Source organism: Rhipicephalus sanguineus, chromosome 1 (genome assembly GCF_013339695.2).
Source record: "Rhipicephalus sanguineus isolate Rsan-2018 chromosome 1, BIME_Rsan_1.4, whole genome shotgun sequence".
NCBI lineage: Eukaryota > Metazoa > Arthropoda > Arachnida > Ixodida > Ixodidae > Rhipicephalus > Rhipicephalus sanguineus.
This window is the reverse complement of record NC_051176.1, coordinates 15,677,320-15,691,204: the sequence shown is the minus strand read 5'-3', so window position 1 is coordinate 15,691,204 and position 13,885 is coordinate 15,677,320. Positions and strand designations below refer to the sequence as shown.

The window sequence follows — 13,885 nt, the reverse complement described above, 5'->3', positions numbered from 1 at the left end:
TGTGTTGGCTCTACAAGCCCCGATCCATAAAGGGTATCTTGCCGTTTACCTCAGGTCATTCCAAGATAGTTAAGTCCGGCATTATTTATGCTGCGTTGCAAGCTGCGCTCCAGAAAACGTGCGTGCATGCGTTAAAAGAAAGTTTCATGAGTCAAGTTGAAAGGCTTAAGTCGGCGGGCTACCCTGATGCGGAAATCTTAAGAAGCTGCCAAAATGTAATCAAGTGGGTCAAAGGAGGGAATCACACACGTAGGAAAAAAGAAAGCCTGCGTAATGAAAAGAGACCGGTTGTGGTCCCCTACGTGCATAAGTTTTCTCATGGATTGAAGAATGCGGCGAGTAGGTATGGGGTGCGTGTTGTAATGTCTGCTCCCAACAAGATGTCCTCGATTTGCCCCCGCTTGCATGCAAGAACTTCGGGGGTGAGAAAAACATGTACTTTCTGTCCGGACAGAAAGAAGAAGAGATATGCTCATTGTAAGTCTTGTGTTGTTTATAGGTTGCCATTATCATGCAGGAGGGTGTATATAGGACAATCCGGGCGGTGCGTTAATGTTAGACTAAAGGAACACCTATCATCGTTAACGGCTTCCGGAGGTTTACATTTGCCGGCTCACTGTAGAGGGTGTGGCTGCCAGCCCATGGCGCAGGAAACCACGTGTTTGTTTGGCCATCGGGACAAGTGCACTAGGGAGGTGATGGAAGCATTTTACATTGAAAGGGAAGGGGAAGGGTGCGTGAGCAAACCGTCGGTTGCCCTTGGTGAGAAAGAAGTTAGATACCTGGATTCAATGCTGTCGCGTTAATAGCGTTTATTTTTTTTTTTTGTGGAATGCTATGCAGGTTTTTATATAGATGGGGTGTTGTTCTTTTTATCGGTTGTTCTTACAAATGCATAGATTCGTCATGAGTTGTTAGTTGTGTAGATCTGGTTTGCTCTGCTGCGCAGACTATATGGAGGGTCATGTGACCGAGTCAGCTGCTGTATATATGTGTGCGTGTTTTTTCCAATAAAGTTATGTTGCGAGTTCAGCGCCCGTGTCGTGTTTTCTTCCTTAGTCCTCGTCCATTTGTAGCGCTGTTTTTCCTTCACAATGGTCTCTATAGATGGAAAAAACATGACACAGGAACGTTGTGGAGCACGAAAAATCTTTGACTGAAAAACGCAAATATGAAGAACCCAAGTAGCAAAAAAGGCATGCACAAAACTATAACACTTCCTTAAGCCCTATGTACAAAAAACTAATAGTCATATTTACAGTGCATCACTTGTGACAAACTGTGGCTCCGGTGTCGAGTTGTAAGGCTCGTCACGTTGCTGATGCACGGTCGTCGGCCGCACCGTAGGGTCCCTGCAGTGACAGGTCACCGCAGTGTCATGTCCCCACAGCGACTGTACCACTTGTCCTTTGATGTGCAGCCTACGGGGTGTAGCTGTAGCACATCTGGCACGTCCTCACGAGGATGACGTCGCTGGGCCGAGCTGGACTCCCGGTCGAACCCCGCAGCTCACAGGGCGTTGCTGCGAATACTGGGGTACTTTCTTGCCAGGAGCCCTGCTAGCGGTCATCGGGCGAACGTCGTGCTGCTGCCATCGCTCGTTCCAAGTGCTCTGCGTCCAACCTCTCTCTCCTGGCCACGTTGATTCTCGTGCCCCTGTCTTGCTTCTTCACGTTCTAGTCTTCTTTTTCTTTCTTTCTCCTATACAGTGAAACCTCGGTGATACGATCACAGCTCATACGAATTTCGGGGTGATACGAATTTTTCGTTGGTCCCGGCCAAGGCCCATTGGCCTGCAATGTAATGGAGTACGGTTGTTGCGAACTGATTTTCACCCAGTGACGTTTGATACGAACGTACGCTAACGCTCAGGTATGAAGAGATGCTGTCCGCGCTGTCGCGGAAGACGCGCCAAGCACGTGCGAGCGCGGGAATGCAAGCGTGGACATGCGCGCCGCACCGCCAAATCATCAGAATCACGGTGTAAGAAAAACACTTTTCTTACGGTCAGAATAAACCTTCAGGGACGCGTCACGGCCTCCGAGATTGTGTGCGCAAATTTTTGAGGCTCTTATGTGCCTCCGCGTGCCTTCGCGTTTAGATTACAGAGGACATTAGCGCCATGCTTTTTTTTTCTAACGCGTTGATGCAGGCTGCTGTCGTTGTACTGTGTTTACACGTGCCTGCTTCGTGCATCAACATCCTATGAAAGGTGGACGATGACCAAAAGAAGGCGATGCGGGCTTGTTGGTCTGTCATGGTATTTGGATGTGGGCGCGAAAAGGCACGGACGAAGGGAAGAAGACACACACACAAGGCGAGGACGGTCTTGGCGAAGGAGTCAGGCCTCACAACGTCAAGATCCGCGACCGTTGGTGTCGCACTTGTGTGGGCACGGCCGTAAATCTCCCAAAAAACATCCCTAGCACCTCCGCGATAACAAAATCATAATACAGGATCGTGGTTTGGTAATTTTGTGGCCTTGATCCATCGTGTCAAAGCGCCTCTTTCGTTACTTTCGCTGCAGTACTCCTGTGCCACGCAAAAAAGCATACTGAAATTTGGAAGGGGCTATTGCTGTCGCGGGTCACAACACTCGTGGTTCATTAATTAAATACGCGCGTACGGGCCGTATATTTACGAGTGCTGGTATGATTTCTGACATCTAAAAACTTGACTGACAATCATTCAGGGTTCTTCGTAACGTTGCTGCGGCCCTGAAAAACCATAAATGAAAATGTACCCCAGCTTTCTTTTGTCGCGTGCTAATTTTCCACGCTTTCTGGTGATACGAATTTCGGATGATACGAATATTTTGGGTGGTCCCGTGAGATTCGTATCACCGAGGTTTCACTGCATTTCTTCATTTGGAACACGTTCTTTTACCTTACTCCTTCTTCTTGCTCCTCTTCTCTATATTTTTCCCACAAGTCCATACACTTATTGTTTGACATTTTGACCGCACAAAAAAGACGAGGACAGAGGGAGGTACGACGACACGGGCGGTAAACTTTCAACTCATTTTATTCAGTGAAAGACGTAGCAATATATAGCGAGTTTTGACATGCGCAGACACAGTTACGTCCGCTCATCAGTCTAATGGGGCAGCCACCTGTCCAAGAAAGACATTTCCGATTGAAATAATCTGATAGAGGTGTCACTGACACAATCATCATTTTTCTTTCTAATAAAGTAAGCTTCTAATAGCTCTCGAGCTTTTGATCTTGGCTTCTGCCCAGAATCTTTATCCCTTGAAACCGTGGTTCACACGTGCAGTCTTTACAGTGCGCAGGCAGGTGCGCGAAAACGTCTCCTTTCTTTAACTTTTGCTCGTGTTCCCTGGCTCGATCATTTAGGCACCGCCCCGTCTGCCCTATGTAGGACTTGCCGCACGTCAGGGGGATTTCGTACACGACTCCTGTAGAGCACTTCGCGTACGGCTTTGCATGGTTTTTACCGCAGCCGAGACTTCTTTTAGGTTCACTGGAGGTACGGGGGCAGAGCCGCGCCAGCTTGAATGGCGCCGAAAAAACAAGGGGGACACCATACCTGCCTGCTACCTTCCTTAGGTTGTGGCTGACCTTGTGTATATAAGGCACCACTTCAGGTCTTACGGTAAGAGGAGTCGTCCTCGTCCTTGCCTCCCTCCTCGAACCTTTCACCTTCTGCAGAAGTGTTTCCACCACTGGCGTCACCATCGAGTCAGGGAACCCAGCCGTCTTGAGACGGGAAATCTGATTGTCAAAAGCATCCTGCATTTTGTGAACGCACGACTTCCTGAGAGCCGACTCTAAACAGAGCATAGCAACTCCCCTTTTCACAATCTTTGACTGGGCAGAATCATATGGCACCAAACCCTTCTGTGCCCGAGGAAAATACTGCCAGCAGGCATGACCATGGCCAAAAGAAATGCTTAGGTCCAAAAAACGCAGGGTATTCTCAAGTGGAAGCTCATGAGTAAAAGAAAGACCTTTGCCAAGACGTTTAAACATATCCAGAATGACATCACAGGTGGTTAAGTTCCTTGCTCGTTAAAAACAATTAAAAAATCGTCCATATATCTAAAAACGGTTAAAATGTTTAAAAACGCATTGCCTTTAAAAGCTTCCTCGAGCGCCTTGTCAATGTAACCTAGAAATATATTACACAGTAGCGGCGCAATACACGACCCGATGCAGATGCCACGCTTCTGTAAAAAAAGCTGTTCGTCAAACCTGATAAAAGTGCTATTAAGATAAGTCTCTAAAAGCGTTAAAAAATGTTCCACCGAGATACCAACTGCGTTCTGGAAAGGAATCGAGCCATTTTCGTCAACGCACATCCTAACCGCCCTAAACAGGTCGCTATGTGGGATGGAGTAAAAAAGATCCTCCACATCTACAGAAAAAGCTGGGCCTATGGCCTGGTTGTTCCTAAAAAAGGCAACAACATCATCCGAACTTTTAGTCAAAAAGGGATCGGTAATAACAAGACTCTTCAAACTCTTAAGAATGAAGCGACTAACATGTAGCTGCCAGGTTCCACGCTCGCTAACAATTGTTCTGAACGGAATACTGGGTTTATGTGTCTTCGCCGTGAAGAAAACACTTAAGGCCTTACTCGTAGTGCTACTAATGTCACTGGCTAGTCTATCTAGGTTAAAAGACTTGCACATATTTATAACCTTGCTCTTTACCCTAGCTTCAGAGCTTTTTATAGGTTTATAGGTGTTGCGTTTATAGGTGTTGGGCAGCGTAGACATCCCAGAAGACATGTCCACCTTGCTTGGGAAAGGTCCGAAGTTCAGCGTCGAGGCGCTGGTTCCTGCCCATGAACTGGCTGCTTTAAATAGACGTGTGGCGAAGAAGGCCCCGCAGGAAGACCATGACAGGTGCCTGCTAGAAGGTGTTGACTGTCTTACCAAGAGTGTTTCCTGCCCGTCTTCTAATCGTACTGTATCCGTTATACATAGGACTTTGAATTTTTGTAAGGATAATGACCTTGTTATTTTGGAAGCAGATAAGGAAGGAGGGATTGTAGTCCTTCCGAGAGGGTTGTTTGGCACAAAGGCCTCTGAGGCCTTGAGGAAGAATTTTAAACCTATAAAAAGCTCTGAAGCTAGGGTAAAGAGCAAGGTTATAAATATGTGCAAGTCTTTTAACCTAGATAGACTAGCCAGTGACATTAGTAGCACTACGAGTAAGGCCTTAAGTGTTTTCTTCACGGCGAAGACACATAAACCCAGTATTCCGTTCAGAACAATTGTTAGCGAGCGTGGAACCTGGCAGCTACATGTTAGTCGCTCCATTCTTAAGAGTTTGAAGAGTCTTGTTATTACCGATCCCTTTTTGACTAAAAGTTCGGATGATGTTGTTGCCTTTTTTAGGAACAACCAGGCCATAGGCCCAGCTTTTTCTGTAGATGTGGAGGATCTTTTTTACTCCATCCCACATAGCGACCTGTTTAGGGCGGTTAGGATGTGCGTTGACGAAAATGGCTCGATTCCTTTCCAGAACGCAGTTGGTATCTCGGTGGAACATTTTTTAACGCTTTTAGAGACTTATCTTAATAGCACTTTTATCAGGTTTGACGAACAGCTTTTTTTACAGAAGCGTGGCATCTGCATCGGGTCGTGTATTGCGCCGCTACTGTGTAATATATTTCTAGGTTACATTGACAAGGCGCTCGAGGAAGCTTTTAAAGGCAATGCGTTTTTAAACATTTTAACCGTTTTTAGATATATGGACGATTTTTTAATTGTTTTTAACGAGCAAGGAACTTTAACCACCTGTGATGTCATTCTGGATATGTTTAAACGTCTTGGCAAAGGTCTTTCTTTTACTCATGAGCTTCCACTTGAGAATACCCTGCGTTTTTTGGACCTAAGCATTTCTTTTGGCCATGGTCATGCCTGCTGGCAGTATTTTCCTCGGGCACAGAAGGGTTTGGTGCCATATGATTCTGCCCAGTCAAAGATTGTGAAAAGGGGAGTTGCTATGCTCTGTTTAGAGTCGGCTCTCAGGAAGTCGTGCGTTCACAAAATGCAGGATGCTTTTGACAATCAGATTTCCCGTCTCAAGACGGCTGGGTTCCCTGACTCGATGGTGACGCCAGTGGTGGAAACACTTCTGCAGAAGGTGAAAGGTTCGAGGAGGGAGGCAAGGACGAGGACGACTCCTCTTACCGTAAGACCTGAAGTGGTGCCTTATATACACAAGGTCAGCCACAACCTAAGGAAGGTAGCAGGCAGGTATGGTGTCCCCCTTGTTTTTTCGGCGCCATTCAAGCTGGCGCGGCTCTGCCCCCGTACCTCCAGTGAACCTAAAAGAAGTCTCGGCTGCGGTAAAAACCATGCAAAGCCGTACGCGAAGTGCTCTACAGGAGTCGTGTACGAAATCCCCCTGACGTGCGGCAAGTCCTACATAGGGCAGACGGGGCGGTGCCTAAATGATCGAGCCAGGGAACACGAGCAAAAGTTAAAGAAAGGAGACGTTTTCGCGCACCTGCCTGCGCACTGTAAAGACTGCACGTGTGAACCACGGTTTCAAGGGATAAAGATTCTGGGCAGAAGCCAAGATCAAAAAGCTCGAGAGCTATTAGAAGCTTACTTTATTAGAAAGAAAAATGATGATTGTGTCAGTGACACCTCTATCAGATTATTTCAATCGGAAATGTCTTTCTTGGACAGGTGGCTGCCCCACTAGACTGATGAGCGGACGTAACTGTGTCTGCGCATGTCAAAAACTCGCTATATATTGCTACGTCTTTCACTGAATAAAATGAGTTGAAAGTTTACCGCCCGTGTCGTCGTACCTCCCTCTGTCCTCGTCTTTTTTTGTGCGGTCAAAATGTCAAACAGTAAGCACCAACTAGGCCAAACGCAAGTTCTCCCATACACTTATGACAGCGAGCAATATATGCATTGCGCTTGCACCTGTTAACAATCGTTCGGCATGCAGCAGACCAAGGCCAGACGGTCTCTTTTTTTTTTTTTCGTCTTCTTTCTTCCTTAATACACAGGGGATTGTTGGTGCCAATAGACAAGCAAAAAGTATGAATTAACTGAATTAATGTGATGAAGCATATTGAATTAAACGGCTTTAAAATACAATAAAAACATACTGGGCCAACCAAAAATAACCCAAAGTTTGAATTATCGTGAGTCTACTGAATGATATTCGTGACTCTTGAGTAGTGCTTTATTTTATTCAAAGGCATTCATTGGCCATCCTGCTGATGTGCCCTATGCCCAGTGCCCAGTGTGACTGGCATTTTCTGCGGTAGTTCAGGGTGTGCACGTGGGCCATTTGACAGCAGTGACCTGCGCTCACCAGTTTGTACAGCATGCAGCAGCCTTTGTGCACTTGCACAAGTCAAATTCGTAGGCCTTTGTGCACTTACAATGGCAAGTTGTGCAGCTGTCGTGCAATCTTTTTGTAGCCAAAGTGCTGCTGTTCTTCTCTCTTGTTGGTGCGGAAATAATTTTTTTGTTTCTTGACCACAAGGAGTCGACCTGTATTCTTGTCTCACAATATATTGGCAATGCAGCCAAGTCTCGGCATGGTTTTGGAGCTAGATCACCAGTGTCTGTGAAGATTTAGTCTGCTTTTGTCTTGGCATGTCTCCTGCCACCAAGTGTTTTGCCACGTACTTGCCACATGTGGCTCAATTGTGACACACCAACTCACAGCTGGTTCAGTCAGAGTGAACCTGCCGCCACACTTTGTCATCATTACCAACTTGTTCCTTCACAAGGGTAAACAAGAGGGTGTCTGCATTGCTGGTTGATGCAGCAGAGACTTACATAGCACTGGCATAACTGGCTTCTCGGAAACATGCCAAACAGCATTGATTGGATTCAAAGTTGTCTTTTTAGCTACCTTTAATGTAATTCATCAGATGATGTTTAAGTTTACCATTGACAGAGCAGTTTGATTCTAGCCAGCTCGTTTGTGTTCAAGAGCAGGCAACAGTTTATGGCAGACTAGCACAGCATGATTGCATTCCTGATTGAGCCTCCACTTGGCTGCTAACACATTGTGAGACAAGGCCGGGAAAAAAGGAAAAGCCTGTACAGTTGTAAGCTGACTGTAGACGAAAGGAAAATCTGCATTCATTTGTCACAAACACTCGCAGCAACTGCATTCTCATGCAGTCGACTGGCAAGGCACTTTCAAAAACTGGCTCTCAAAGTACATCCAAGAGGCTTAATTGACAGAAATCATCATGCCCGGTCCTGTTAGGTGAACTATTAGTGGATAGCTCATTCCTTTCATGCTGCTGCGAGGGCAGATGTTTTTCAGCCAATGTTGGGACATAACACCCTCCACATGGTATGCAGGGCAGTGAGAACCTGGCTGCCAGCCTGGAAACCTTGCTGGTGGAAGGCCAGCGGTTGCGGGGTGCTGCCCACTGGCGACTGCTCGCCGAGGGAGCCCCTCCCCTGGTGGGGGAAGAGCCACAGCTGGCCGAGGTGACTTATGGGGGGACCCCCTCTCTGGCTGACACCGAGAGCTTTGTCTCTGCTGAGGGAACGCCCGATGTGAGCACTTTATCTGAAACCTCATTTATTAAACATTTACTCGTTACGTAGGCTGTTGTGAATAAACCCCCTTGTATTACTCGACTGTATAAAAACAGTTCAATGAATGGGAAAAGCAAGGTGGGCAATGACAGAGTGGCCACATTGAGCTCTTGGAAGCTTCGAGATTGAAGTGTCGAGTTGGGGTTGTTGGTACATAATTCTGGCGCACTGCAGCGCAAAAAACACAACAGACGGAACACGAATGACGACGATGAGTGCTGAATTTGCAACAACCTCTATTGGAAAAATTGCACATATATTTATACCGTCCGATGCAGACGTCATCCACTACACATGCGTGGGAACGCCAACTCTTTATGAGTTAGTTGTAGGCACGGCACGCTTACACAACTCTCCCCCAGATATGAAATGTGTTCTGCTTCTATGATTTCTCAGGTGATTTGCGTTTTGCTGTTCTTAATGATGGACGTGTTATTTAGCTCGGGTGCGCAATCCGGACAGGTTATACAATGGCTGGCTAGGAAACCTTCAACATTCTTTCCGTCACGCGCATTTTTTACATTGTTCCATCCTATGGCTACTCCTTTTTCTTATATAAACAACATAGTAAAAGACATCTTCGTCAAAATAAAACTGTACGCAGACGACTGTGTTCTCTACACGGAGGTTAATGATCAATCGGATCAGGTGTTGTTAAACAATAATTTTCAGCGTGTTGCTTCATGGTGTCTGCGGTGGCAGATGTGTATAAACTTCGACAAGACTGTTTTTATGAGGCTAATCGAAAGAAAAAGCCCTTAATGTTTGCGTATAATTTTAACAATGTCATTTTGCCTGAGTTGTCCGAATACAAATATCTTGGGTTATGGATATCAAACAGTCTTAAATGGGATAAACACATCCGTTACATTACATCTGTCATACGACGATTCATTCTCAGACAGCGACGTCTTAAACAGTCGAGGTAGCACCGGCAGAACACGAAGGTAGATCGCGCGCACAGCAACAACAGACGTGGAAGCTCTTCTTTCTCTTCCTCGCTACAGTGGCCCCGGGAGTGAAAAGAAGCCATCCTGGCGATTAAGGTGCAGGTAGGATCAAAGGGTCGTAATATGGCTTGAGTCGGCTGACATGCACCGTGTCACGACCGCGATGTCTGAGGTCGTGGGATGGCGTCACAGGTTCAACGACGTAGTTGACAGAGGATGTGTGGTCAATTATACGGTAAGGGCCATCATAACGGGCCAGAAACTTCGTTGAAATTCCAGGGCTATGTGGTGGGACCGACAACGAAACGAGTGAACCGGTCGCAAAATGTTGTGTAGACAATTCGTTGTCATGCCGGAGCTTTTCGCGACCTTGAGCGGCGGTCGTAAATGTACGCGCTAGCTGCCTACAGTCCTCTGCGTATTTGGCTGCTTCGGACACCGCTGTGCACTCGGAAGTGTCGGGTCGGTACGGAAGCAATGTGTCCATTGTGCAAGAGGGCTCTCGTCCATATAGTAGAAAGAACGGCGAAAAGCCAGTGGTAGCTTGTGTGGCAGTGTTATAAGCATATGTTACAAACGGCAAAACAGTGTCCCAGTTGCTATGATCCAAGGCGACGTACATGGTCAACATGTCGCCGAGAGTACGGTTGAACCTCTCCGTCAAGCTGTTCGTTTGCGGATGGTAGGCTGTAGACTTGTGGTGGACAGTGTTGCATGCCGCGAGAAGGGCTGTATTACTTCGGAAAGGAACATGCACCCTTTGTCACCGAGAAGTTTGCGTGGTGCTCCATGTCGAAGAACGGAAGTTCCGCAAAATGAAGAATGCGACTTCGCGCGAAGTAGCGGCTGGAAGTGCTGCGGTCTCGGCGTAGCACGTGAGGTGATCAACTCCTACAATTATCCATCGGTCACCCGAGGAGCTGCAGGGAAGAGGACCATATAGGTCTATGCCGGCGCGATCAAAGGGACGAGTTGGGCAGGGCAGCGGTTGTAACTCGCCAGTAGGCCGCTGGTGAACTTTTCGTCGTTGACATGCTGTACAAGCTCGAGCGTACTGGCGGACGAAGCGATACATTCCAGCCCAGTAGAAACGTTGTCGTAGCCGAGTATACGTCTCCAGCTCACCGGCGGGACCGTTATGAGGAGCAGCATGAAAATATTCGCATATTTCAGAACACGTGCCGGGGAATCACGAGTAGCCACTTGCGACCGTCGGGTAAATAGTTTCGCCGGTAAAGGATGCTGTCATGCACAGCAAAGTGAGCGGATTGGCGACGAAGCGTTCGAGAAGAAGGTGTGGTGTTTGGATCGTCGAGGAAGTTTATTATAGCTGAAAGGGATGGATTCTTTCACTGCTCGACCAGCATGTTTGCGACGTTGATGGCGGACACGGATGCAAGGGACATTGATGCGGAGGCCACATCGACAGGTATTGGCGATTGGGAAAGCGCATCGGCGTCAAAGTGCTTCCTGCCCGATTGGTAGACAACGCGATGTCGTGTTCTTGTAAGTGAAGCGCCCAACGCTTGAGCTGTCCTGACGGATCTTTTAACGAGGACAGCCAGCAAAGGGCGTGGTGGTCGGCAACAACGTCGAAAGGCGACCATAGAGGTATGGACGAAATTTGACGAATGCCCAAATGATGGCTAAACATTCTTTTTCTGTGACAGAGTAGTTTCTTTCTGCCTTCGGTAAAGTACGACTGGCATACGCCATATCGTACTCGTCGTAGCCGTCTTTCCGTTGCGCTAGGATTGCACCAAGTCCGATGCCGCTGACATCCGTATGTACTTCTGTAAGCACTGTGGGGTCGTAATGACGAAGGATCGGTGGTGAAATTAGTAGGCGGCGTAGTTGCTCGAAGGCTTTGTCGCACGAGGTTGACCACGCGGAGATGCTGTTGCTTGCGGTAAGCAAATTGGTCAGTGGCGCGATGATGCTTGCAAAATTGCGTACAAAATGCCGAAAATAAGAGCAGAGCCCTATGAAGCTGCGGAGTGCGTTAGGAGTAGTGGGCTTTGGGAACTCTGCGACCGCGCAAAGCTTGGTGGGGTCAGGAAGAACACCATACTTTGATACAACGTGCCCTAATATTGTTAACTTACGGGCAGCAAAACGGCACTTTTTGATGTTCAGTTGGAGGCCTGCTGAGGAGAGGCAGGTCAGTATCTCACCCAAGCGAATGAGGTGCATTGGAAAATCGGCCGAAAACACGACGATGTCATCAAGATAACAGAGACATGTTTTCCACTTGTAGTTGCGAACGCTCGAAGGTTGCGGGCGCGTTGCACAGGCCGAAAGGCATGACGGTAAATTCGTACAAACTTGCAGATATGACGAAAGCGGTCTTTTCGCAGTCATTTTCAGCCATGGGCACTTGCCGATAGCCCGTGCGTCGATCCAGAGATGAGAAGTACTCTGCTCCTTGTAAGCAGTCGAGGGCATCATCTATCTGAGGTAAGCGGATAGACATTTTTGCGAGTGGTCTTATTCAGCTGACGATAATCAACACAGAAGCGGATTGACCCGTCCTTCTTGCGTACTAGCACCACAGGAGACGCCCAAGGACTGTGGGAGGTGCGAATGACGCCACGCTGCAGCACATTGTCGACTTGCTTGCTAATTACCCGTCGTTCGGCGGCTGACACGCAGTATGGGCGCTGGCGTAATGGAGGGTGGGAACCTGTGTGGATGCTGTGAGTGATGCTCGTCGTACGTCCCAAGGATGGTTGGTTGCAATCAAACGATGACCGAAAATTCTGAAGGAGGGCGAGGACTTGGCAGCGGTATGGATTGGGCAGATCGGCGTCCAAGGCGGCTTCAAGAACGTCTGACGACGGCGGAGACAGTGATGGTGAGATGCAATGCTCGGAGGAAGTAAGGGCATCGAGCTGATAACAGGGCGTGTCGTCGGAAGTCTCAAGAATGTGAATTGTGTCAGTGGGCTGAACGCGACCAAGTGATTCTCCACGCAGTAAGGTTACGGGGTGCTTAAACGGATTGCAGACAAGCATAGATGATAATCGGGACGCGGTAGTGAGAACGGCAAACGGGAGAGGTAGAGCCTTCTGACGCAGAAAAATAGGCGATGGCGTAAAAAGTGCGGTGGCGTCTGTCGCACCGGAGCATAATACGGGCACAAGGACCGACATTTTGGGCGGTACTTCCGTGTTGGATACAACAGTGAGCTTTGCGGCTTTAGTTGCAGAAGGGTCGGGCAATACGGATCCAGAGAGTGGCGAAAAGCGCCACTTTGGCTCCGGAACAGTCTATGATGGCACGATTTTGCGACAAGAAGTCCAAACTGAGGATGATTTCATGGGAAAATGAAGACAGCACGAAAAGTTCGACAACGTATACAACGCCTTCGATGACCATTCTTGCGGTGCATGCAGCACGCGGTGCTACATGCTGCGTACTTGCAGTGCACAGTAGATGCCATATAGCAACGGGGTGACCTTATGCAGTTTTCTACAAAGCTTCTCGTCTATGACAGAAACGGCAGCCCCAGTATCAATAAATGCTATTGCGGCAGTTCCTTCAACTATAACGTCCAGTAAATTGCGCGGCGACTGTGCAGGCCTTGTAGAAGTCGCGAAACTTGCAGTTCGTGCCTGTAGAACTGCAGCAGCTAGTTTCCCTTGCTTGGCGACTGGTGACAACATAAGGGCGAAGGCGAGCGACGACGAGGGGAGGGGGATCGATGGTTGGCGAAAGGACGTCGAGGTAGCGGCGAAAAGTCTGGGTTGGAACGCATGGCATTACTGGTATCATCATGCGAATAGCCGTATCCAGGTATTGCAACAGTTGGATTAGCAGAAGGCATGCGATGATTGCAGAAGCGTGCGACGTGGCCGGCGAAACCGCAAGCGAAGCATATGGGCCGGTTGTCATGGGTGCGCCAGGGGTTCTGAAAATGGCTTCGAGGTGGAACTTAGGGCGACAAAGGAAGTGGAGATGTTCGTGGTCGCATTGCGGCAGGAAATGCGATGGTTTGATGCGTAGGTCGCACTGCGACTGCAGCATAATTCAGAGGTGCAGTTACGGGAGCGAATGGTTGAGCCAAAGGTAGCGACTCGGCAAGCTCCTCGCGGATGGCCCTCCTGATGGGATCAGCCAGAGGTGTGGCAGGCTGTACAGGGCGATCGCGGCGCGCCACCTCTTCATGAATGAAGTCCTTAATCTGGCCGGAGAGTGACATATCGGACGCCGGGTTGGCGGCAAGTGTGAGACCCGAGAGCAAGTTGGCGGGTGCAATAGCGCTGCGTGCAAGGACCCTTTGTCGACGCAACTCATCGAAGCTCTGGCAGAGTGTGATGATGGCCGCGACAGAAGTAGGGTTTCACAGAAGAAGCATCTGGAATGCGTCATC

The 13,885-nt window shown here is 48.4% G+C and overlaps 1 protein-coding gene across 8 annotated transcripts in view; it reads left to right on the top strand.

Moving 5' to 3' along the window:
• Window positions 1–13,885, top strand: part of LOC119389576 (mitoguardin) — a 500,148-nt gene that overhangs the window by 101,937 nt on the left and 384,326 nt on the right. For 7 of the 8 annotated variants that reach the window (XM_049413597.1, XM_037656926.2, XM_049413593.1 and 4 more), the window contains one exon: window positions 8,321–8,521. The exons of the other annotated variant lie outside the window; for it this stretch is intronic. In XM_049413597.1, the coding sequence (XP_049269554.1) occupies window positions 8,321–8,521 (201 nt within the window). The remainder of the gene's footprint in view (window positions 1–8,320; window positions 8,522–13,885) is intronic. 8 annotated transcript variants of the gene reach the window in all.